Here is a 26,349-nt window from a genome sequence, read left to right on the forward strand (position 1 = left end):
AGCTGGATGGACTTCAGATCACCAGCAGCTGTGGCAGTTTCCAGAATTAATCAACACACAGATGCTAAGGACACAGTGAAAGGTCAGTACAGTGTGAACATTGGGATCCAGTAGTTGGGAATTCGGTCAGCCTCTGAGGAATGCAGCCGCCACCACGTGGCAGCTTCAGCTCCTGGTCTGCAGTTTGTAGGGGGACCAAGCAACCAGTCTGAGGGGTAATAGCTCTTGCTTTAACCTGCTTGGATCTGGATTGCAGTCTAGAGTGGAGGTGCTAGGGTGTGTGACCAGCTTGCCAGAGTGGGTGGAGGCTTCAGATAGGGCCTCCAACTAATATCTTCGGCAGCTGAGAAAACCCCATTGTTTGGGACAAAGCTCCCCTATCTGGTGGCAGAGTTCTACTGTGGCAAAAAGCCAAGGGGTCAAGTAATTGAATGGTGACATGAGCAGGCAAAGAAAGCAAAATAAAGCAACCCAACTTTACAGTCCTACTTTGGCGACAAAAAGGATCAAAGCATGGAACAAGAGGAAGACGGTGAAGTCAGAACTCCTGCACCAAAAGCTTCCAAGAAAAATACGAGCTGGTTGCAAATAAGAGAAGTGGAGGAAAAATTGGGAAGAGAAATGAGAATGATGCAAGAAAATTATGAAATGAGAGTCAACAGCCTGACTGAGGAAAATAACACCTTAGAAAAAGACTAACTCAAATGGCAAAAGAGGCTCAAAAAGGCAATGAGGAAAATGTCTTAAAAAGCCAAATTTACCAGATGGACAAAGACTCTCAAAAGCTCAATGAGGAGAATCATTCCTTTAGAATAAGACTGGAGCAAATGTAAGCTAGTGACTTTATGAGAAATCGAGAGGCTGTTAAACAGATCCAAACAAATGAAAGAATAGATAGCAAAGTGAAATATCTCATTGGAAAAACCACTGACCTGGAAAATAGATCCAGAAGAGATAATTTAAAAATTGTTGGACTACCTGAAAGACATGATCAAAGAAAGAACCTAGAAATCATCCTCCAAGAAATTCTCAAGGAAAACTGCCCTGATGTTTTAGTACCAGAGCGCAAAATAGAGGTTGAAAGAATCTACCAATCACCTCCTGAAAAAGATCCCCAAAAGAAAACTCCTAGGAATATTATAGCCAGGTTCAGGAATTCCCAGATCAAGGGGAGAATATTACAAGCAGCCAGGAAGAAACAATTTGAATATTGTGGAAACACAATCAGGATAACCCAGGATCTGGCAGCTCTGCCTACACTGAGGGACTGAAGGGCTTGGAATATGATATTCTGGAAGGCAAAGAGCTGGGATTAAAACCAAGAGTCACCTACCCAGCAAAACTGAGTATCATGTTTCAGGGGAAAATAGGGTCATTCAGTGGAATAGAGGACTTTCAAGCATTCTTGATGAAAAAACCAGAGTTGAATAGAAAATTTGACATTCAGATACAAGAAGCAAGAGAAGCATGAGAAGGTAAACAGGGAAAAGAAATCAAAAGCCACTTATCAAAGTTGAACTATTAACATTCCTACATGGAAAAACTGTAATTGTAACTGATGAAACTTTTCTCAGTATGAAAACAGTTGAAGGGAATATATATATATACACACACATACATATATATGTATATACATATAGGAGGGTATATGGGCATGTGAATACATGTGTCAATGTGTGTATATGTTTACAGGTATATATAGATAGAGGGCACAGAACCAATTTACTACGAAGGGATGATACTTAAAAGTTGAAATTAAGAGGTGAGAGAGGAATATAATGTGAGGAGATGAGGAGAGACAGAATGGGGTAAACTATCTCATAAAGAAGAGGCAAGGAAAAATGGTAACAATGGAGGGGAAGAACAGGAAGGCAAAAGGGAATGGGTCAACCTTATTCCCATTGAATTTGGCTCAGGGAGGGAATGACATACACACTAAGTAGGGTTTCTCACCCTACAGGAGAGTAGTAAGGAGTAAGGGGATGAGAGGGAGGATGATGGAAGGGAGGGCAGGCTGGGGGGGAGGGAAGTTGGAAGCATCCACTTTTGAAAAGGGATGGGATCAAAGTAGAGAATAGAACAAGTGGGAGGTGGGATAGGAGGGAAGGAAATAGAGTCAGTCTTTTATAATATATCTACTATGGTAATGTTTGGCATAGCTACACATGTACAACCTATACTGAATTGCTTATCTTCCCAGTAAGGGTGGCTGACAAGGGAGGAAGGAAATGAATCTAGAATTCAAAGTTTTAAAATCAAATGTTTAAATATATATATATATATATATATATATACATATACATATATATAATCAAATGTTTAAAAAATATATATATATATACTATTATTAATACTATCTTACATGTAGTTGGGAAATAAGATATACAGGCACTGGGGCATAGAGATCCACCATGCCCTACTGGAAAAGTAGAAGGGGGTATGGGAGAGAGCAGATTGGAGGAGTGGATATCCTGTGGGACCACTATTTTGGGGCAGTGGGTAGGGGAAAAATGGGGAGAAAATTTGTTACATAAAATCTGGTGGAAATGAATGATGTAAACCAGAAGTTAATAAAGCATTTGAAAAAATATATATAGCAGCCCCTTTTGTGGTGGCCAAGAATTGGAAATTGAGGGGATGCCCATCAATTGGGGGATGGCTGAACAAGTTATGGTAAATGAATATAATGGAATACTATTGTTCCATAAGACATGATGAGCAGGTGAACTTCAGAAAAACCTGGAAAGAGGCAGCTAGGTGGCTAAGTAAATAGAGCACCAGTCCTGGAGTCAGCAGGACCTGAGTTCAAATCCGGCCTCAGATACTCAACACAAAACTAACCGTGTGACCTTGGGCAAGTCACTTAACCCCAATTGCCCTCCAAAAAGCAAATAAAAGAAAGACCTGGAAAAACTTACATGAACTGATGCTGAGTGAAGTGAGCAGAACCAAAAGGACATTTTACATAGTAACAGCAACGTTGGACTATGACTAAGACTTATCTCTGCATAGCACTGCAAAGATCTAAGACAAGCCCGAATGAATCATGATGAAAACTGATATCCACATCCAGAAAAAAAAACTATAGAGTCTAAATGCAAATCAAAACATATTTGCTCTCTCTTTTACTTTGTTTCTTCTTTCATGTGCTCTCTTCCATTGATTCTAATTCTTCTTTACAACATGACTAATGTAAAAATATATTTAATATGAGTGTGTATGTAGAACCTGTGTCAGACTGTATGCCATCTTGTGGTGGGGGATGGGGAGAAAATTTGGAACTCGATCTTATGGAAGTGAATAAGTTTTGTTTTGTTTGTTTCGTTAATCTAAACAACTTCTTGCCCTTTAAAGAATGATAAGGGAGATCTGAGGCATTGTCTTGTTCTGGGTTAAACTATAGTACATGAGGGGAACAAGGCTCAAGTAGTAGTAGCAAGTGAGTCCCAGTTCAGAGGTACTGAGGCCACTGTTTGTCTAACTGATAACAACAATAGGAAATGTCTGTTATGTTCTCAGGACAGAGAAGACGTCTGTGAAAACTTGTCAGAGGAAATGACTGACAAAAACTGAAAACCATAGCATAGGGGTTACTTTCCTCCCTGCTGCCTACTGAAGGCAGTGGGTGCAGAAGGAAAACTGAAAAGACAATGTCTGAGAACAAGATTTAGATTTCTAGGCCATAGCTGAAAACAAGTATTTATTGTGTTTGCTATATGCCTGGCACTGTGCTAAGTGCTTTACAAATATTTCATTTGATCTTCAAAATAGCCATGTGAGGTAAGTGCTGTTACATATCCACATTTTACAGTTGAGGAAACTGAGGCAGCCAAGTTATATGACTGGCCTGAGTCAAACTGTTAGTGTCTGAGATCAGATTTGAACTAGGGTCTTCTTCCTGACTTCAGGCCTCGTAGTCTGTCCACCTCGCTGCCTACATAGTTTGTAGAGATCTTGAAAATTCAGTCGAACAAAAGGGAATAAATAGGATTGACAAAATTATGTATAGACCAAGCTGAATACCATAGAAAGTAAGTACAGTAAAGGAAATGCTGTAGCGTTTTGTGTCATCCAGTACAAGTGATGTAGAATGAATAGTGGTGGTTGATGATGCTTTCCTACTCAGAGATACTGAGGCAGCTACTTATTTGCCTCTAAAAAAGAGATCTTCCCAGGTTATAACAGAACCTGAGGACAAAAACCCAAGAAAAAAGTCAGTAGTGAAAACTATGACCTCAAATGACTGCAGAAATGTCCGAGATGAACAAAAGCAGGATGAATTAGCAGTCCTAATTCAAGGAGACAAAATTGTAGCTACTGCTGAAGCTTGGTGGAATCAAACCCATGACTGATATGTATGACTCGAGAAAGATGTCTTATTTAAAAGAAACAGGATAAGAGAAGTCGGGGGGATTGGGGAGAGTTGGATGGAAGCACGATATGTTAAGATATTCTACAGGAAAAAATTGAGGTAACACAGTGGTAGACCATGGTAGAGAACATCTGGGTGAAGATCAGTGGAGGGGGCAAAAAACCATGATATTTATCATCAACATATACTATAAAAAGGATTTTTTTTTTTTAATTTAAAAACAACCACTATAGACCACCTGGACAGGAATTAATAGATTCCAAACTTCTCACAGAAACAGAACAGAGTAGCCATAGGGGACTTGAGCTATCTTGATGTCTCGTGGGATCATCTGTCAGACAAAAACAAAGCAGCTTTGATTTGCCTCATTTCATTTTCAAAAGTTGGAGGAACAAATGGGGAAATTCTCTTTGGGATCTGATTCTCAAAAAAGAGAAAACAGTGGTTGCTAGGATTTGAAATCATAGTAATCTTAGGAGAGAGTGATTAATAAGCGCCTCAGAGTTAGTGAGATGAGGAAAGAAGAGTCATGCATAGTCTGACACACAGCCTAAATTTGTGGAGAGCATGTGTTGGATTCACTTGAAGAATAGATGGGATTCAGCAAAGGGAGGTTAAAGAGTAAAGTTCTGATACCACAAAGGGAAACAATTCTGATGAAGAGGGGCAATAAAAGTGAGCTAGAGAGAGAGAGACATGGGTGGGCAGAGAATCAGTGACAAAGGATAAGTACAGCCTGACGTGGGTTCTGTTAGGAGAGTGTCAGAAGTGCTCAGGCTGATAAAGGGTAAATACCAGAAACCTTGAGCAGTAACTGTCTACAATATTACAGTTGTCTTATGGGCTGTAGTTTATCTCACCATCTCTTTTTTTTTTCCCTTTGGGGGTTAGGGGTACAGATTTCTGTTATTTATATGAGAGAAGAAGAAAAAGGGGAAAAACCAAGAATAACTAAAAAATTGAGCAGAGGGTTTTAAGCTATATGGGGAAGGGGGGGGGGGATTAAAGAAAAGATAGGCCAGGGTAGGACAAGGCAATAATTGATCATAGAGACTAGGGGAAAGCCACTTAGTTCTTATTTTTTTCTCTACCAAGGAGAATGGCCTTTGCACTAGAAAGGACAGAAAAAAATAGCTAACAATAGTAATAATGGTGTTGAGGTGGGGGGGGGTGTTAAGATTCACAAGTATTATTTTATCTTCTAAATGACCCTGGGAGGTAGGTGCTGTCATTATCCTCATTTTGCAGATAAGGAAACTTGAGGCAGAGGTTAAGTGACTTACCCAAGGTCATACAGCTTTTTAGTGCTGCTTTTCAACTCATGTCTTTTGTGACTTTAGGTCCAGCTGCTTCTCTAGCAAGTTTTGTACCCAATATAAATAAGAATGTAATAAGAAAGCAACTAGTTGCCCCTAATGAATCCAGGTCACCTGACCCACATGAAGTACAGAGGTACAGAAGGAGCTAGCAGGTGTAATTACTGGCCACCACAATAAAGGACTGGAAAGTATAAATACTTTATTCCAGAATGCAAAGGACATAGGATATAGGGAAATTAAGTCTCGCCAGGGGGTGGGGGGATAGAAGATTTTTGAGCATTCTTGATGAAAAGATCAGAGCTCCCTAGAAACTTTGAAGTTCAAATACAGGAATCAAAGAAACATAAAAAGGTAAGCACACCTGAACAATCATCACAAGGAACTAAACAAGAAATAAATTGTTTCCATTCTATTACACCACATACCTGTGGTGCCCTCTGACCTCTATCATCATCATGGATCATTAAAGGAGTCTACTTAGTCAGAGGGCCTAAAACTAGTCCTGTTACGTTTGGTGATCTTAAAAGAAGAATGGCAAGAGGAGAGGGAAGAAAGGATGCAGAAAATTCTCTCACATAATCAGGGTGCACAAGTAGAAGTCTAAACAAACGAGGGGTGGGAGCCTCACTGTCATATAAACTGATCAAAGGATGCAGACCCACACAGTTGGGTATAAAAATACATTTCACTTAATAGGAAATAAGAGGGAAAATAGGAGTAAGGGAAGGGTAGATTGAGTAATTTATTCTAAGCAAAACTATGAGGCTGTACAAAAAACTACTTATAGCAGCCATTTTTTACAGTGGCAAAGAACTGGAAATTGAGAGCAGGCAATTGGGGAATGGCTGAAGAAGTTATGGTGTATGAATGGGATGGAATATTATGCTGTAAGAAATTATTAAAGGAATAGTTTCAAAGAAAGCTAGAAAAGTTGTATGAGCTAATCGAGTGAAATGTGTGGAACTAGGAGAATGATTTATATAATAACCATGTTGTGAAGACAACTTTGAAAGGCTTAGAAATTCTCATCAACATAACGACCAACCATGATTCCAAATGATTTCATAATGACATGCTTCCCAGCCCCTGAAAGAGAGGTGATGAACTCAGAGTACAAATTAAGACATTTGATTTTTTAATATGGCCAATGCAGAAATTGATTTTGCTTGAATTATACATGTTTGTAACAGGGTTTTTTTCTTTTTTCAGATGACAAGGGTAAAGATTTAGAGGGAAGGAAAAAGATAGCTTTTGGTTAATTGAAAAATAAAGTTTAAAAAGAAAAGGAATCAGTAATCTTGACAAATAAATAATATAACTTAATCAAGATCATGCCAGACTAAGCATAGTTCCTTTTTCAAAAGGGTTAATAATAAACTGATAGATAATAGGAATGTTCCTAGATTTTAGCAAAGCACTTGAAAGTATATCATGCTGGGGCGGCCAGGTAGCACAGCGAGTAAGAGCACCGGCCCCAGTGTCGGGATGACCTGGGGATCGAATCTGGGCTCAGATACTTAGCACCACACCCAGAAATAACTGGCCATGTAACCTTGAGCAAGTTACTTAACCCTGATTGCTTTAAAAAAAAAAAGAAAGTATATCATGCTATTCCTTCTACACAGGATAGTGATACACACTAAATATACAGTTGGATGTTGTGCATTTAAGTTGGTTGGATGATCAGACTCAAAAAGAATAATTATTAATATGGAAATGTTCTACATGATTGCACATATATAACCTATATCAAATTGCTCGTTTTCTTAGGGAGGAGAGGGAGAAAGATGGAAGAAAATTTGAAACTCAAAATCTTACTAAATCAGGGCAGCTAGGTGGCAAAGTAAATAGAGCACTGGCCCTGGAGTCAGGAAGACCTGAGTTCAAATGTGGCCTCAGACACTTAAAACAAAACTAGCTGTGTGACCTTGGGCAAGTCACTTAAACCCAATTTCCCTACCTTGCCCCCTCCAAAAAGTAAAAGGATAAAAATTTAAAAATAAACCAAAGAGCAATAGTAGCTTGAAATAAGATTTCTGGAGTACTCCACTGGTACATTTTTATCAATTACTTGGATAAAGGTATAGATGGCATGTTTATGCATAAATCTGAGAGTGAAAGCTAACACACTACACTGGGTAACATCAGGATCAAAAAATATCTTGACAGGCTGAAACATTAGACTGTATGTAGTAAAACTAAATTAATAGAAATGAAAATTATTCTGAATTATTAAAACCAATGTGCAAATTAAAGATAAAAACAATCCACTAAACACCTAAAAAAATTCCAAAAGGAAAATCCCAGGAATGACATAGCCATGATGAAAAGACCAGAGATTAAACACAAGAGCCCAGAGTAACCTCAGAGATAAATTTATTTGAGTGATGGAGAGAGCATTGTGCAGTGCCAACATTCTCAGATGATGAAGTGATAACATTCTAATAAAGAGAAAAGAAACAAGTGACCCTTCAGCAGCTTAATGGCTTCAAAAGGGTATTTAGAATGTTAAATGAAAAATAGATGCTCTGGATGGATTGGTTCTGTTGTGAAGATTTGAAGAAGCAAAAGAGAAAGGATGAAAGAAGAAGGGCATAGAACTTTAATTGGGGTATATAAGAAGTACCCAGACGTGGAGGAAAGGGGTTTGGGGTGAGAAAGCATCCGGTGAATTTCATTATTGTCTGAAATGGAAAAAAGAGGATTTGAATACACCCCACGGTTTAAGTGTAGAAATACATCGAATGCAATGGGGGAGGAGTAATAATATTGGGAAGGGAATAATCCAAGCAAAACAAACTTCCTGATTCTGGAGGGGAAAATAAATAAAAGTCTAAGGGGAAGCCATACATTGCTTCTTTTGACAGTTGGAGAATGAGAGAGATAAATTTGGTTTATATAACTAAATATAACTAAAGGAATGTTGCTTGCTACGAGAAATAATTAAAGAGATTTTAGATGCTGAGTGAGGGGAGCAGAGCCAAGAGAACATTGTACACAGTAGCAGCCACAGTCTATGATGGCTGATTTTGATAGCCCTCCTCAGCAATGCAAGGACCTAAAAGAGTTCTAAAGAATACAGGATAGAAAACGCAAGTCATATCCAGAGAAAGAACTATGGAGTCAGAAAGCAGAGTGAAGCAGACTATTTTCTTTTTTGTTTTGTTTTTTGTGTTTTTTTTTCTCCTTCATTATAATTCTTCTATACAACATGACTAATGTGAAAATGTGTTTAATAGGAATGTATATGTGGACCATGTAGCAGATTGCAAGTCGTCTTGGGGTGGGAGGGGGAAGGGAAGGGGAGAACATTTCCTACTTTAGTATAGATTGTTGGAAACTAAAAATAAATAACTTAATTTTTTTAAAAATTTGATTTCCGAGAATTCTAGGAAGTACAAATTGAAGCAGAGTGGAGGAGAAACAAAACCAAATAAATCATTTATATAAGGATAGCGACATTGTAAAAGAAAGACAACTCAGATCAATGCAGTGAATAACAGCTATGCCTCCAGACACGTAACAAAGCGTGCTCACATGTCCTTAAAGGTGATGGACACAAGGAACAGTCATACATTTTCAGACATGGCCACTACATGGATTCTTTTTTTTTTTAATTTACTTATTTTTTTTGTTTTTAACATTCATTTCCACAAGATTTTTATTTATTAATTTTCTCCTCATCTCCTACCTCCACCCCAAGATGGCTTTTTTCTCTTTTTAGTTGGGGTGGGACGTTAGGAGAAAGGGGAGTTAGCTATAGTAATGCCTTCCAAAAGGTTATTTGTGACATTTTAAGTACAGAAAAAGCAGGACAATTTTGAAAGTAACTAGTAGAATTATATACTTTTTTTAAAGCAAACAATGTGAATTAGAGATTTACCATTTCGTATAAAATCCTCTTTTTATGTTCTGTTGGAAATGTCTTTTGATGTGTTGAATTCAAAACACAATCTCCACCCCACCCCCAAAAAATAAATTCCCACTGTAAAAAGTCGGGGGTGGGGGAAGCAATTTGGCAGCATTATGGAAGATGGATTGATTGGCAGGGGGTGAAACAATAAACAAGGACAATAATGTGAGGTAATGAGAGCCTGAAATTGTTGGGTGATTGTGTTATAGTAGAGAGAGGGGGCCAAATACTGAAGGTCAAAAAAGAACTGGTATTTCAGCATAGGCTGTATGACCACTGATGTTATGGTGACTTCTTTTTTGACTGCAGAGATTAAAAACCAATTGTCTCAAACCTCCACAAAGCAGGCGATCCTCTAAAGTGCCTTCAAACTGTAAAATTCTTGGATTCTGTGAAGGATAGTGCCTTTTGGCCTTATATAAGGAGTCATGAGTCCACAGAGCGCAAGAAGAGATGAATAAAGGAGAGAGGAAAAGAAAGTTGGTTAAACGAGGATGGGAAGAGAAGGAATAGATTCTGTGGGAAGTGGTAAAGTTAACATTATTCGCCTCCTATTTATTCCACAGGATCCAGATTAGTGTTCTGGTAACCCTTCATCACTTAAAAAAAAATGCTAAAAATATTTTATATCAAGCTAACATTGTTGTTAAGTTGTGTCTGACTGGATCCCCACGAACCATATCATACCAGTACTTCCTGTGGGGTTTTCTCAGCAAAGATACTAGAATGGTTTGCCATTTTTCCTTCTCCAGTTCATTTTACAGATAAGGAAACTGAGGTTAAGTGACTTGCCCTGGGTACCACAGCTAGTAAATATCAAAGGTCAAATTGAACCCAGGTCTTCTAGCTCCAGGCCCAGCCCGTTATCTACTGAACCACCACACTGCCTAAAAAGCTAACGTTATGGGATTATTATTTAGTTAGATTTTCACATGAAGTGTCTAAGCCTCATGAATGTTTCCAGAACCCCCACTATTCATAAATACAGTATAATGATTTGCAGAAGGGTACATAGTACAGCAGAAAGAGCACTGATTCTCCAGTCACAGGAACTGGGTTCAAATCCTGCCTCTGACACCTAACCGTGTACTTTTATGGCCACTTTATTTCCCTGGGTCTCAGTTTCCTCATTTGTAAAATGAAATATTTGAACTAGATGACCTCTTGAGATCCCTTTCAGTTCTATCTAGCTTTATGATCCTGTGAAATGTTATCAACTCAGAGCAGGCATAACTTTGTGGTTAAGAGAAAATCCAAATATAATCTAAAGAGGTATTTTAACCCTGCTGTTTTCTCCTTTTGTCTCTCTACAAATTAAAAGCGTTTAATTGAATATGGTTTTCTCTGCATAGATTAGATTCTGCAGTTATCTTTTATTATTGGAAGATAAGATTTCCAGGGAACCCTTGGATTTTCAAGTTGAGAGTTCTTAGCAGAATTATGAATATTGAATTATAATAGTTTTTCGTTTTTGTTTTAATGATGCCTTTGAGCTTTCCTAGGGTTTAAACAATTCTTCCAAGAGACAAACCTATCTAGTTCCAGTGGCTACTAATGGGGTAGTAACATTGATTTCATTAATTACAGTTGAGATAACTTTAAGTTACCAAAGAATAAACAATACATTTAATATTTTATTATGAGAGAGTGATTCCATAAATTAATGCAGTAAAGTGACTAGAATGAACAACTTCAGCTGGTAAGTTAGGAAAGTTATGCAGCACAACTACTAGCTTTAATGGCTTATATCTAACAAAAAATTAACATGAGAACATATGGACACAATGAGGTTTTTTTTCAAATATGTGAACCATTGTTTTTCATTTATAGCTGTTTTCAGTTCCATTTCATAAATGCATTTATTTTTAGTTTAATTTTTTTTTGTATTTTTAACATAGGTGACTGATCCACATATCAAAAGAATATGGCTGCACAAATATCAGAAACTGATCAGATTAAACAGGTAAGATTCGCCTAAAGAAAACTGGTTTTGAAAGATTAAAACTGCACCACAAGATGCAAACATAGCCAAAAGTTTCCTCAACCACTTCCAAATTTCATTTCTAAAGGCGGATAATTAAGTAACAAGAATGTGAGGAAAATGCTTTTTTTCCTTTTTAGCAAACAATCAGGAAAAAGTAGAACCGAGGGGCAGCTACGTGGCACAGTGAATAGAGCACTGGCCCTGGAGTCAGGAGGACCTCAGTTCAAATTCAGTCTCAGACACTTAGCACAAAACTAGCTGTGTGACTTTTGGGCAAGTTACTTAACTCCAATTGCCCTGCCTTCCCCTTTCCAAAAAGAAAAGAAAAAAAAGTAGAACTAAAACATCTAAATTTGAACTGTAAATTGCAGATTAAAATTATAACCCTATTTCTGTTCATTTAGTGGAAAGGTTTGAAAAATTTAGTGGAAAATTATTTGAATAGAAAATTCTCATTTTTCACTTTTGTTCTTATTTGGCCATTTTGCAGAATTGATGGAATTTTTAAATTTATTTTCCACTTTATGTGATTCTTTGCCTGATTACTACACATATGCACACATTCACTCTAGTTTCTAGGTAGGTTTGGTTGAAAAATAACTTCTATTTCCTGGTTAATCTCAAAGTTAGGACAGCAGAAAAAAATAATAATTTAATTGACTTTGAATTTGTTCACAGTTTAAAGAATTCCTTGGAACTTACAATAAACTCACAGAAACCTGTTTTCTGGATTGTGTTAAAGACTTCACAACAAGAGAGGTCAAACCAGAAGAGGTATGTAACTTTTTCCACCGACATTTGCCCTAATTTCCTATAAAGAAACAAAATAGAAATGTCCCTTAGTGTATTCTTTTGATGTTTCTGTAATTTGTAGGGCTGAGTTTTGAATCGTGGCCTTTTGTATGCCATTGCTCTGAGAATTGGGGGGAGTCTTTACATCTAATTTGATACTACTGCAAATTTAACAAGGCATTCACATGTTAGTGGGACAGACTTGTCAGAAAAGACGTCTGTCCTGTCGCTTCTTGGGAGTCTATGTTAACGGTCCCCAGCGAAGGTGACTACAGCAAAGAAATTTGACGTAGCCCCTCCAGTAGATCCAGAGTGCTCATGCTGGTTTTGGATATAACCCAGTTTAAACTTAGTGATGACATAGTTAGAATATGGACCCCATCACATTTTTTTCCTTTTAATTTTCCAATTTAAGATTTCACTTGGGCACAATAGAGTGTTAAAAGCCACTGGCTGTTGCTTAGCATTCATATCTTCTCAATTTTTCAGGAAAGTTAAGTGTCATAGTTTTAGGGGAGTGGTTTAGTAATCATCCAGTATGATGATTCTCCTTGTCACAGCCTTAAATGAATTATATTTGAGTTGTTAGAATTAGTTTTTTTCCCGAAAAGGAAAATTTATTTTTGCAGCTGTTCCTGTCTTTTCAAAAAATCCTGAATAAGGAATTAGGGAAATGGATCTACCAATAAAAGGACTTGCACCCCATTTGCTATCCATTTGCTAATTTAATGTCATTTGCTTCCAATACAATGTTAAGGCAAATTAGTACAATCAGCTGTGTTTTGGGAATACATCAATTTTAAAATAAAACTTACTGTCATCTCTCTTAATGCCTTCGTCCCTTTTTTCTAGTCTACCTGCTCAGAACACTGCCTACAAAAATATTTAAAAATGACACAAAGAATATCCTTGAGATTTCAAGAGTATCATATTCAACAGAATGAAGCTCTGGCTGCCAAAGCAGGACTCCTTGGACAACCACGATAGAAAAGTGTTTACGGATAGACCTTTCCATAAAGCAGTGCCAACAGTTGTTGCATTGGAAGTGGGAGTTCTTTTGGTCTTAAACTGTTGTGGATATTTTCACCATGTCAATGACTGAGCATTTGGCAAGTGAAAACCATTGGAGAAACAAATGAGCTTCTTACCAGGAATAAGCAGAGTACAAGATCTTGTCTTATTGTGCAATGAAAATATTAAGATGCAACCTTTGTTGGGGCCTTAAAATTCAACAACTTGGCCACTAATCAAAATAAACCATTATTTCTTCGATTGTGACTGTTAATTTTAAAGCAAAGTATGTGTTCAATCATGTATAACATAAAATTTATTTTTATTACCAAAAGTAAAGTAAGTGGCAACATTTAAGTTCATATTTTTATCAACAAACAGCTGTTTATACTAAGAATTACCACAGTATCCAGATTGGAGTCTTATCTGGATATATAGCTGAAATATTTTCACTCAGGATCATCCTCAAGGCATTCCTGTTCATTCAATTCTGCCTCAAATTGCTGGTAAATACACAAGAGTTATTTTCTGATTATTTCAATGCATAGTTTTTCCTTTCCTCTCCTTCATTCTCCTTTCCCTCTCTCCCTCCCCCATCCTGCCTTCCTCTGCCAGGGTAGGCATTAGACTATGCCTCTAGGAAAAATGCCATCTGTGACTACCACTAATAAGTATATCAACTGACAGCCATGCTCTAAAGTGGAGCCCGTGGTCTTTACACAAAATATGAGAATGAAACCTGCCTGATTAGGTCAGACCATCAATATACAGTTCATTTATCACCACTTAAATTGTGGGTTATCCAGATTTTCTCTCTAAATATGCCCAAATGAAATAAAGTAAACTAAATCTAAAATAGTCTATTAGCTAAATAAATGCAAAAATGAAACAGGCATCTATGAAGTCATAGTTGACTCACATGTATAAAAGAGGACAGATTTTTGTAAACATTTTTAATCTGGTGGCAAATAAAAGACAACTATAGCTAACAATTATTTTATTGGAATAAATTTCATTTGATACAAATATGAACTTGTAGTTAGAAAACTTTAAAGTCTTTCTGTCTGAACTTAACAGTAGTGCTTTGTATTTATATCATTGATGGAAGGAAAATGATATGTGATGTTCCTTAGGGGGGAAAGGGAAATCTCCGTGATAGATTTACATATGCTTTTTTTAAAAGCCTCCTTTAGAAGCTAAACCATGTCACTTCATTATCCAGCCTTAGCAGACATAGCCATTAATAAAATCCTGGAGTGCAAAACAAAAATCTGAATTTGACAAAGGATATCTTAAAAGTCTGACAAACTTATACTTCATCTCAACAAAATAATTGATTAATTACTCTAGGATGCTAGAGTAATTTTAGAAAACATGAACTTCAGAGCTCTTGGACATGAATGTACACAGAAACATGAATATAAAATTTCTATTTTACACCTTGATTTCACCAAAAGAATGAAATCTACACTTACCTGACACACCAGGGGTAGTTTGCGAATTAGCATATCAAATACCATAGGGGGCAGCGTTTGTTTGAAAACCTGCAGAAGTTTCTGTGGCTGCCCACATACTAAAATGGCATTGCTGAGATGTTCAACTCCCATTTTGTGTTCACCTGGAACAAAGGAAGGCATGCTGGTTTTGAATGAAAGTTTCAAACTTGTTGTTTGATTTTTTGCTTTTTTTTTTTTTTAGACTAGTCCTTTTACTGCAAAATGCCAGCACTCTAAACACTTTAGAGTACAGCTTAACAAAATCCATCGTTAAAGATGGGAACCCTGACTTTCAAATGAAGTAGAGTTAGTCAAGACTCCCATCACACATAGCATCAAATAGGAAAAGTATTAGATGAGAATTTGAACAACAAAGCCTACTTGCGCTTAGAATCTCAACGTGGTAAAGAAAGGCCGGTGCAGCTTGGGCCGGAACAGGCAAGGTTGTTTGGGAGTGTTCACAGCCTTTGACTTTGGAAACTGAGCTCTGCAGTGTTGTATTCGAGTTTCTTTTAATAAAAATGTAAGGATTTGGTCATCTCTCTTACAGTTCTGCCAGTTTTCATTTAAGACTTTTGGAATATGCATAGGATATGGGATAATATAAAGTTTCTTTTAGCGCTGTCCATATGCTTGATGTGTTAGATGAAACACAACTGGCCTATTGCTTATAAGAAACGTGTGATGGATTCCATTATCGAATACCATCAAACTAGCATTCTATGTTACTTTGTTCCTTAAGTACAAAAAAATTGAAGGAAAAAAACCCCCGATTTTCTCTCTAAGTGAGGCATATCATCTTAGAGGAAATCGTATCGTGGATTTCCTGCCACTGCCTCATACAGTCCAATCCTTCCATTGTGCACATGTGGAAACCATCTTGCACAGTTAGTTGCAAGTACCTTGTGAGTATGTTGCTCACAAGTAATAACCATATGGATCAGAGCCAGTGTTTTAACCCAGGTCCCCTGACTCTATGCCACAATGCCCCTTTTTAGCACAGGATTTTTAAAATGATCACTTGTAGTTAAATATAGCTAGAACTAAAAAATGAATCATTAAAGAATGAGATTAATATGCATGCTGTTGATCCCTAAAACATCCTGTCCTCCCAGGTCCTCGGCCTCCTCATCTTCCATCACGTACCTACTCCTTCAGTCCACCTTAATCACTTTCTTGATCTCACCCTATAAAGAATTCTTAAATAACCATAACCTCTTGGTTGAACCTCTCCCTATTCTCTCCTAAACCTATTTTTTGCCTTTCACGAGTCTCTTGATATCCTCTGAGGTCTTCACCCCCTACTCATGAAATTAATTTTCCTCTCTCCCCAATATTGACACCTGCTCCTACTCACATACTAATGAATTGGTGAAGTCACGCACTGCTGGCTACATCCCCTGGAAATGTTTTCATTTCAATTGGGCCTTCAGTGTAGCATGGCAGTCCTTTTACTCCTTAACTGATTGTCTAGCCATAGTGGGTGCTGCAAAGTTTTTCATCTCTTCTCAAGACTCCTGCTCTACCTCCTAAAAAAATAGAGGCTGTCAGTCTTTAATTCCCTCTTCTCCCTTACTCTGCATCTCAAGACCTCTCAGCATCCTGCATTCTCAGTTCTTTTACTCTAGGCAGTCTCTGGTGAAGATAGTCCTCAGAAAGGCCAAAATCTCTTGCACTCTCAACGCCTTCCCTTCTCCCTCACCCCACTAAATTTTGTCATTTCTACCTCCATAATAACTCTTAGATATGACTCCTTCTCTCTATAATCACATAGCCATCCACCTAGTTCAAGCTTTCATTGTCTCTTGAATTGCCAACCACAACAGCTTTCAAAAGGGGTCTTTCTGCTTCAAGTCTTTCCTCATTCCATCTTCTACACAGCTACTAAAGTGATTTTCCTAAAGGAGAGGGCTGGCTTGTCAGCCCTCTACTCAGTAAACTGCAATGGGCCCCTATTATTGCCTTTAAACTCTTTTGTTTGGCATGTAAAGATCTTCAGAATCTGGCCTTACCTTACCTTTCTAAACTTACTACACATTACTTGTTCCTGCACTCTTCAGTCAGCCTAACTGACCTTGCTTTCATCTCCATGGCTGTGTACTGCCTACCCACCTCATGCCTGGAATGTATTTCTTCTTTACCTCTCCCTTTTAGAATCCCTTCATTCAAAACTCAGCTCAAGCATTTTCTTCTACATTAAGCCTCTCCCGGTACAAACATATACATATACACACCCCTGCCAGTATCCCCCCACACCCCAGTATTATCGGTATTTTGCATGTGTACATGTCTCCCCTGAAAGAACATAAATTGAGGGCAAGAATTATTTTGTTTTCATCTTTGTATGCCCAGTACCTAGCACATAATATTTGATTGATTTAATCTCTAACTCACTGGCTCCTTCCCTGCTGCTCCCGTCCTTAAAATCCCATCCTCATTGGACCCTACAGTCCCCTTCTAACTACCTCACCTCTTCATAATATAAATCCTAGGGGAAAAAATGTCTATACTCGATGCTTTATTTCTTTTCTCCTTGACTTCTCAGTCCCTTGCAATCTGACTTCTGCCATCACTAAATTCAATTATCAAACATTGATTATGTACCTCCTATGTGACAAGCACCATGCTGGACACTGGAGATACAAAGACAAAATGAAAGAAGCCCTGTTGTTGAATTGCTGCGCTGTTGCTGATAACTCTGTCCAAAGTTACCGATGATTTCCTAATTTCAAGATCTGATCAACTTTTCTAAGTCCCCACACTCTCAGCAGCCCTTGACAGCGTTGACTACCTCCTCTGGGTTTGTCCTGTCTGATGGGTCTCATTTCTTGGATCACCATCCATATCCTGCCCTCAGCTGTCATGGCCATTCTTGGTGTCCTCATCAGCTCCCTTGGGTTTAATGATCATTTCTATGCAGATGACTCCCAAATCTATAAATTCACTCCTGTTGTCTCCTGAGCTCCATACAACCAGGATGTCCAAAATATAACTTGTCGTGCCCAACCCATCTACATTTCCAGACTTGCCCATTTCTGTGGAAGGCATAATTACCATCCTTCCAGTTCATTCAGGTTCTCTACCTCACAGTCACCCTTGCCTTTTTCACTCTCTTACCCTTTGTATCCAGTCAGTTGCCAACACTTGTCAATTCTGTCTCAACATCTGTCTACTCATATGGCCCCCAGTCAAGAGCCACGTTACCTCTTACCTAGACTATTGCAGTAGTCTCCTAGTTGATTTCCCAACCTCAAATCTCCCTTCTCCAATTCACCTTCCACACACAGCTGCCAAAGAGATAGCCCTAAATCACAAGTCTAACTGTGTTACTCTCTTACTCAGTGAATGCCAGACCCCCAGTGCTTCATCTGTTTGGCATTTAGAGTCCTTTACTACTTGGCTTCGATCTACGTTTCCAGCCTTATACATTCCTCCCCTTCACAATACTCTTCAATCCAACCACACTGGCCTTTTTTGGTATTACAGTGATGCTCATCTCCTCTTTCTGTACCCTTGCACCTCCTGTTCCCTCTGTTCCTCAACTCTGCCTTGAAGAATCCCTAGCTTTCTTTGAAACACACTTAACCACCACCATTTATGTGAGAAGAACTTAAGGTCCTGTTCACCCCAGCTATGCCTCCAAAAATATTGCCTTGTATTTATTTTGTATGTACTTTAATGTGTATGTCATCTCTCCTTATTGAATGTAAGCTCCTTGAGGGCAGGAACTGTTGGCATTTTTGTCTTTATATTCCCAGCACCTAGCACAGTGCCTGAGGAACTACCAGCAATTAATAAATGTTGTTGATTGATTGATTGAATGATTATCATTTGTAACTAAACATAACTAGAATGGAAAAAATAAGCATTCAAATAATGTAGAGTAATCAGAACAAAGGAGCTAGAGAGCAACTTAAAGGTACAGAAGATAAATTAACTTGTCCAAGGAAGCAAGTAATAGACCCAGCTTATCTAAATTCCTGGCTCAGCTATTTCACACTCTACCATTATACCCCTTTTCTCAGCACACATTATAAAGCATAGTTAATCAGTATATAGGTTTTACTGACCCCCTACTCCATACAAACTATGTAAAGTCTCAAAATATAAGACATTTAGGGTGGCTAGGTGGCGCAGTGAATAGAGCACCGGCCCTGGAGTCAGGAGGACCTGAGCTCAAATCTGGCCTCAGACACTTAACAAAAAAACTAGCCATGTGATGTTGGGCAAGTCACTTAACCCCAACTGCCCTCCAAAAAGCAAATTATAATTTTATATATATATACATGACATTTCCTTGGACTTGTATGCAGGAATAATATGTTCTTGGTTTTACTTTTACAAAAAACAACACTCTAAAGAAAGAAACAGTATGAAATGAATAAATGAAAAATACCCAAGATTTTTGTTTTTAAAAGAAAAATCAACTAGCTTCCTTTGAAACAACAGCAAAAATTACTAGAACGGTTTTTTCTTCCTAATTCTGTAAATTCACATTTTTAGGGTCTGCCTTATTTTATGATTTCTGAACTGAGAGATTTTTGGTAATTGTTCTATTTTAAAGCTTTTTAGATCTTTTTTTAGGTGAAATTGTAACAATTTTCTCTTTAAAATCAGGATCCAAATAACATTGTGTCCTAATTTATTATGCCCAAATATATGTGGTGTTTCAAAAAGAGATAAAAGATAAACATTGCCGCCAAAAGCTGCTGTTCAATTTGGTCAATTCAGTTGAAGAGAATTCAGTCAAAGCGTTTATTTTGTTTCAGTTCATTTCAGTAGGTCAAACTGGTGGTACTATTCAGTCAGTCAGCATCGAAAGGACTACAAACCTAGATATTTTTCATAATCTTAGGAATTTTGTTTTACTTGCCTTTTTGAATTTCTTCTGCAGAATTTTAGTTATAGATGACAGAGAAAGGAAATTTTCAAGTGAGTAAAGAGGAAGGATATTATAAAAGTTCCACAAAACTGGAAGAAATATCAAAGTAGCAGTTAAAGTTAGGTCCATTTCAGCTACTTCCAACCCTCATCTACATCTTAAGTAAATTATGACAACCCCCATTTAAGAACCACTTTATAGTTTACAGATCACTTTGCTAAATGACCCTATTGTCAGAAGGGCCCTGGGGAAGGATTTCTTAGCCTGATGTTTTTAAAACTTTAGAAACCAAGAAATATGCAGTTATATTTAAGATAACTACCCCCGAAATTATAAAGATGTTTTCTACGGTCTGTGACTCAACCACCTCTTAGTGTGACCAATATTATTTTAAATATTGACACTTGTTAAACTATAAAGCAAACAGAAGTGAAATATGAAACTGAAAACTTACTTTTATTTCAAAATAACAGTGCGGTTTGGGCATTACAGGCATTGTTAGCACCATTTTGCCAATAAGGAAACTTTGAGAATTTAAGGGATTGCCCATGATCACACAAGCAGTAATGATTACAGGCAAGGTTCAGACCTGGGTGTTTGTTCTGTTCCAAGTCCACCACTTTTACCTCAATTGCCGCACTGTGATTTTTATGTATTTTTTCTTTGATTCTCAATTCAGTATTTTCCCCCCACATAATTAAGGACTCCCAAACCAACATATTTTAGAATAGATGGGAAAATCATTGTTTGAAATTTTTTTTTAGTTACGCGTACATCCAGTATACCAAACGATGTCAGTTCATGGTCAATCTCTCTGTCTTCTAACAGGCATTGTTACTCAATTTTTAAAGTTACTCAACATAAAATCTATTAACTTGGTAAAACTGAAACACTGCTAGCTGTAGTGACAGAAGATAGGACTTCGGATCCCAGCTCTGCTGCTTATTAGCTTAATGAATGAGGCAATGTAATCTCTCCAGGTTGTAATCTATAAAATGAGGAGGGTGCAACTAATTGGCCTTCAGTGCCCTTTGAGTTCTAAATCTATGTTCCTACCAGAAAAATATGGCAGCTAGGTGGCACAGGAGATAGTATTGGGCCTTGAGTAAGGAAGATTCATCTTCCTGAGTTCAAATCTGACCTTTGACACACTAGGCCTAAGTTTAGAAGTCACCTGACCTTACAGGAATCTGGGACTTAGAGCAATGGAGACCCTCCCCAGTGCCACCTCAGCACAAGATATGCCAAATAAGGATAAAACTGCCTTTCTGGCCTCGCATTGAACACCCACATGTTTCTGTGCCCTTTGTCTCAGAGATAGATTCCTGAGCTTAGGTTGTGGGCCAGCCTCCAACTCCAACTCAATGAGAGTGAAGGCCAGTTTGGGGGTTGGGTTTCTGCATTAGAAGTTTATACCTGTTGTTTTCTCCCTGGCAGACACCATTTGAGCGACAGGGGCAGAGGGCCCTTTCTCATGAGAAAGAATAAAGACCTTTTCTGATCTCAGATTCAGACTCTGAACTCTTTTATCCAACACAGAGGCAGCAAAATAGAAGGGTATGAGGAAACTCAGATATAAGACATGCTGGCAACGGTAAGAAGTGTGAGCTGGTACACTGTAAACACAAGGAAGAGGACGAGACAAGAATTTTGAAAAGTAATCTAGGTCCTCTTAGTCTAGAGACAGGCTTTGAGGAAGTCACTATTACAGCGCAATACAAAAACTGTCAGTGTTCTAAATGCTTTTTTAAAAATCAACAAATGATCATATTTATATACTTTAAAGATTTCTAAAGCTTTTTGCGTAAGTTTTCTCGTTAGATCCTTGTGACAACCCTCATTCCTTAACAATCTAGGTAAGTGAGATATTACTATTACTACATTACAATAATTAATCGTCTCCTATGAACTCCAAGTTGGCCATATAAACTTTTTGCACATCACTGTTACAGAATTTGGTTGAACTAAAGGATAATGTTAATTTAATTTCAGTAAAGTCACAAGACTGAAATTACATAGTAAAATGTTAGTAGTATTTATTCCTTCCACTGAATAAAAAATATTGAATACCTACTTTCAAAAATAGTTGCTTACAAAAGAATGATCATAGTCTTACCTCTGAATAACCAAAGTTCTCCCATCTGCACCTCTTGGAGAAAGAACTCCTGCAATTTTTCATTCTTCAAAGACTCTCGGTCCTAAAAGTTTTACAAAATATGTCACAAGCTATTGTAAGATAATAAATCAAATCCAGGTAATGACTGATAAAAATATTTAATTTTTAAAAAACAATTTTTTATCAATTTCTAAACCTAAAAGGTCACAAATATAATTTTGTGGTAATATTAAAATCACCTTCTTCAAACAAATATTCAGTTGGAAATGATAAAAATGTATGGTACATTAAAGTTTAGTAGAAACAGGATAGTTTTAGTTTTACTATCTTTTGCCCAACTCACTAGTTTGGAGTACAGCTGAGATTGCATTAAAATGAATAGCACTAAAACAATGAAAAGGTAGGTAACTCTTTCTTTCTTTATTCCCTTGGGGCACATAGGATGAGAATGGGAAAGCATGATGGTAGCTCTACTTCAGATAGCTATACCAGTCTGAAGTGGGGATTGACAGGTCAGAGATGCTACTAGCTACTGGCTTTGCCTCTTAGGAGAGTGATTAGCTTGGTTTTAGAAGTAAGACATCAAGGCAGCCTGTGTGGGCCTCAATCTACAAATCAGGTTGCCATGCCGAAATTTAGTCTGATGAATAAGTAGGTAGAGTAAGAAATCCATTGTCCAAAAACTATCAGCCTCATTAGCTGCCATTCCAGTTTTATGGCTTCATTTCTGAGTGGGAGGGGTTAGATGCCCAGTAAAGTCCTTCCAGCTCTAAAGCTATGAGCCTATGGTCCTTTACTTCTTGGAGTTTTCCCCCAGGAAAATAAATTAAAATGTAGCTAAAAGATGAAGACTTTTAGAGTGAAAAGAGCACTAGGCTTAAAATCAGTGGAGCTAAATTTGAATCCTGCTTTTCTGAGTAATCTTTGCATGGGCCTCATCTGGACCTCATTTTCCTCTCCTGTGAAATGAGAGGACCAATATAGTCTCCAAGGTCTCCTTGGAGCTCTACGATCTTAAACCGACCCCTCCAAGAATGGGACAATGGATAGGTTCCTGTGGTTTGGACCTCGTCAGTCGGATGAAAGGAAGGAGTGAATAATCGGGGAAGGGAAGGGAAGGTTACCTTACATCTCAATTTTACTTAACGACATGCCACACAAAGTCATCTCTTCCTATGGCTAGCCTTAAAACCAACTCTGAAGTAGTTGAAATATGTTTTAGGCTCTTTTCATGTCTATCACTTCCTTTCTCCCCCCTCCTGGTAGTAATTCCAGCACTTATCACCCCTGCTTGTATTTCATCTGGATTTCCTTGACTCTCAAAAAGTAAAAAGAATGAAGACATCCCAAACCCCGTTCCCTACTCCACCTATTTTATGAGATCTGCCCTAAAACCCCTTCTATATATTCTAAATGTGTGTTGCTTGTACTGAAGGAGAGGCATGAAAGATACACTTTTTGCAACTCTTTTGTCATCATCTTGCAATTAGCTTCCTCATCTTCCTTAATCTCCCGCCATCTAGATTCTATTCTACTGATCATGTATTCATGAATAACCTCTTACTCCCAAACTCAGTGGCCTTTTCTCAGGCATCATCCTTCTTGACTTCTCTAGCGTTCCATGCTTCTGTTCCTTTTTCTATCTGAGTATTCTCATCCTTTAGATTTCATGATAGAACAGTCCATTGTCTTAGTTTTGCTCCTACCTCTGACCTCTTCTGGTCTCCATTGCCTGCCTCTAGGATATTGTGCCTTGACCAGGGATATGTCTCTTCTCTTTTCTTTCTGTAGTCCGGTGAGATTATATGTGTAAAGGGCTTCACAAACTTGAAAATTATGTATATATATATATATATGTGTATATATGTGTGTGTGTGTGTGTGTGTGTGTGTGAACAATGATGGTGCAATGAGGAAAAATATGAAATTTAGAGTCACAGAAGCCGGTTACACCTCTGCCTCTATACTTATCACCTATATAACCTTGGGCAAGTCACTATCTCTATGAGCCTCATTTTCTTCATCTATAAAATGATGACCTAAGGTCCCTTCCTTTAAATCTACGATTCTGTATTTTAACTGCTATTGGTTATTTATAGGTCATGACTTCTTCACACTTAATGTCTAAAACCAAAGCCATCTTTACCATAAACTTAATTTCGCCTTACTTTCCCGTTTCTCTCAGCAGTTCCCTCATGCCTTGCAAATCCCATCCAAACTCTGCAGGCCTGCAAGTAGAGACCTCCACAATCTGGACTCTACTGCTCCTTCCAGTTTTATTTATATATAGCACACCTGCTCCCTGATCTCAACCACTCTCTAGCCAAGCTGTTCTACTTATCACTGCCCCCTTTTTCTATCCCTGAATCTCTGCTCCTGCCACACCCTACATCTGAAATGCTCTTTCCCTTTACCTATACTTACCAAAAATCTGCAGGATCTAGCTGAAGTGCCCACTTTTCCTCTAATAGGAATCAACCTAAGCTTTTTCTCTTTTGAATTCTTTCAGCACTTTCTTGGTTTGGTTTTTCGGTTTTTCCTGTGGCATCGTCCACCTAAACTGAGGATTAGGGGTTCATAATCTGGAGTCTGTGGCCTTTTTTCCCCAACATTTTGATAACTTCCAATATAAATGGTTTCCTTTGAAATCCCATGCATTTTATACACTTAAAAACATTATTCTGAGAAGGGGGTTCATGTCTGCCCCAGGCACCTAGGACACACACACAATGATTAAGAACCGCAGTAGCTGGTGCTTTGGCATATAAGCAGCGGCGTCCATTGGTCAAATTAAAAGAAACATTTTTCCCCCCAGTGCTTACTCTATAAGTTTCTCCCTAACTCCAATTTCCACAGCAGTGAAAGTGTGTTCGCTCTCTAAAAATAACGCCCTGACAAGCAACGGTCCACACCAGGATATTTGTCGCCAGTGGAGACGGTCAGTAGGCACTGTAAGGGTAGGCCGGGCATCTAAAGCACTTCACCTGCACGCCCCGTTCCTCAGCCTTTCTCTGCTCCGCTCTTCTTTCTGGGAATGCAATAAGTGAACTTCTCAGGCCGCTGCTTGCACAGCGCTGCCCCTCTCCTGAGGACTCCTGGGGAATTCGGGTGCCATCTGCACATGGGCTGTATTCCTCTGGCACTCCGCGAGGATGCCGGGACAGTACCGCCACGACCAAGGTGGCCTCCCTCTCTCTGCCCCCTACCCTCCGTTTCCTCTTTCTCTTGGGGGGGGATAGGACACGGACATTGAACAAAGAGAGACCCGGCCTTGACTTGGGAGGGGAAACCTGGAAATCAAAAAAAAGGGTTTCGAGGCCCCTGATCCGGGACCACCTCTCCCCATCCCCGCCCCATTGGGAGGGACGAGGCTCGCACTCACTGTCCCGCAAACGACGCTTGAACTCGGGATCGCCCCTCCGCTTCTTGTCGAAGTAGACGCAGTAACCAAGGAAGGCGACCGCGCCACAGGCGCCCAGGGTGGCCAGGAGACAGAGGAGGGTCCGGACACAGGGCATCCAGGCCACGGGGAGCTCCGGGACCCGGGAACCCCGCCGCCAGCCTGCAGCCTCCCTCTCACCCCCACACCCCGCCCCCCCCCCGCCCTGAGGGCCCGCCCCCAACCCCCCATACCCGCACACAATGGGCACGCCCATTCAATCACTTTCAGGGCTCTCTATTACCTCCAGGATCCAACCGCCGGACTCCAGACTGGCCTTTTAAGTCCTTGATGACCTGGCCCCTGCCTGTTTACACCTTACTCTCTCCAAGACTCTTCGATCCAATGACTGGGCCCCTCCCTGTTCTTCCAAGAATACCCTCCATCTCCCACCTCCGGGTATTTTCCTGGCCGCCACCCTACAATTCTTTCCCTCCTCTCAGTCTCTTGGTTTCCGAAACTTTTAAGTCTTAGCTAAAATCTGACCTTCTGCTAGAAGGACAGATGGTGAACAAAATCCCACTGCCTTTTTTTACTTTCCGAATTCCATTCGCGATCCCCCTTAGTCTAGTGCCTTTCCTATGAAATTATCTGCAGTTTATATATCTTTGTTTACCCATTTGCCTTTGGCTGTATCCCCAGACAGGTTGTAATAGTAATGGAATCTAAAGATCCCCCTGTATTGGCTTGGTTTTCGGGTTGAGTGTTGAGACTCAGAGTTTGTGAATCCCACTTGTGGGCTGGACTTGTTGAAGTAAAAAGAGAGGGCTGAACTGGGAGGAGCTGGTGCCCTGGATTTAGAGAGGCCCAAGCAGAGAGAAGGCTCAAGCAGAGAAACAGAAGAACTTTTGGGAGCAGCATCATGGAGGACTGCTGAGGGCCAGTTGGAGCTGCCCAGGACTTTTGAGAGCTGCCAAGGACTGAGGAGACATGGCTGTGATGCCAGTATTTTGTCTGTCTGCTTTGATGTTGTTGGTGAAGGCCAGTGCTGTTGTTGCAGAGGCCCTAGAACCTTGCTATTGGTTC

The 26,349-nt window shown here is 39.0% G+C and overlaps 2 protein-coding genes across 4 annotated transcripts in view; one reads left to right on the forward strand and one right to left on the reverse strand.

Annotated features, from left to right (window-relative positions):
* The window catches only part of TIMM9 (translocase of inner mitochondrial membrane 9), a 30,187-nt gene extending 14,751 nt beyond the window's left edge, over positions 1 to 15,436 (forward strand). For all 3 annotated transcript variants that reach the window (XM_069091795.1, XM_069091796.1, XM_069091797.1), the window contains exons 2-4: positions 11,503 to 11,567; positions 12,267 to 12,362; positions 13,233 to 15,436. In XM_069091795.1, the coding sequence (XP_068947896.1) occupies positions 11,529 to 11,567; positions 12,267 to 12,362; positions 13,233 to 13,367 (270 nt within the window). In that variant the 5' untranslated portion in view covers positions 11,503 to 11,528 and the 3' untranslated portion in view covers positions 13,368 to 15,436. The remainder of the gene's footprint in view (positions 1 to 11,502; positions 11,568 to 12,266; positions 12,363 to 13,232) is intronic.
* Positions 13,841 to 25,464, reverse strand: TOMM20L (translocase of outer mitochondrial membrane 20 like). Its single transcript, XM_069091798.1, has 5 exons — positions 25,267 to 25,464; positions 24,869 to 24,912; positions 21,886 to 21,967; positions 14,867 to 15,009; positions 13,841 to 13,894 (listed from the first exon to the last, which is right to left on the reverse strand). Exons 1-5 carry the CDS (start codon positions 25,400 to 25,402, stop codon positions 13,841 to 13,843), a joined length of 459 nt encoding a protein of 152 aa, XP_068947899.1. The 5' UTR covers positions 25,403 to 25,464.
* Positions 25,465 to 26,349: the final 885 nt, after the last annotated feature.

This window comes from Petaurus breviceps, unplaced genomic scaffold (genome assembly GCF_028583685.1).
Source record: "Petaurus breviceps papuanus isolate PSGF00001 unplaced genomic scaffold, PetGlider_PUasm1.0 189, whole genome shotgun sequence".
Classification (NCBI taxonomy): Eukaryota; Metazoa; Chordata; class Mammalia; order Diprotodontia; family Petauridae; genus Petaurus; species Petaurus breviceps.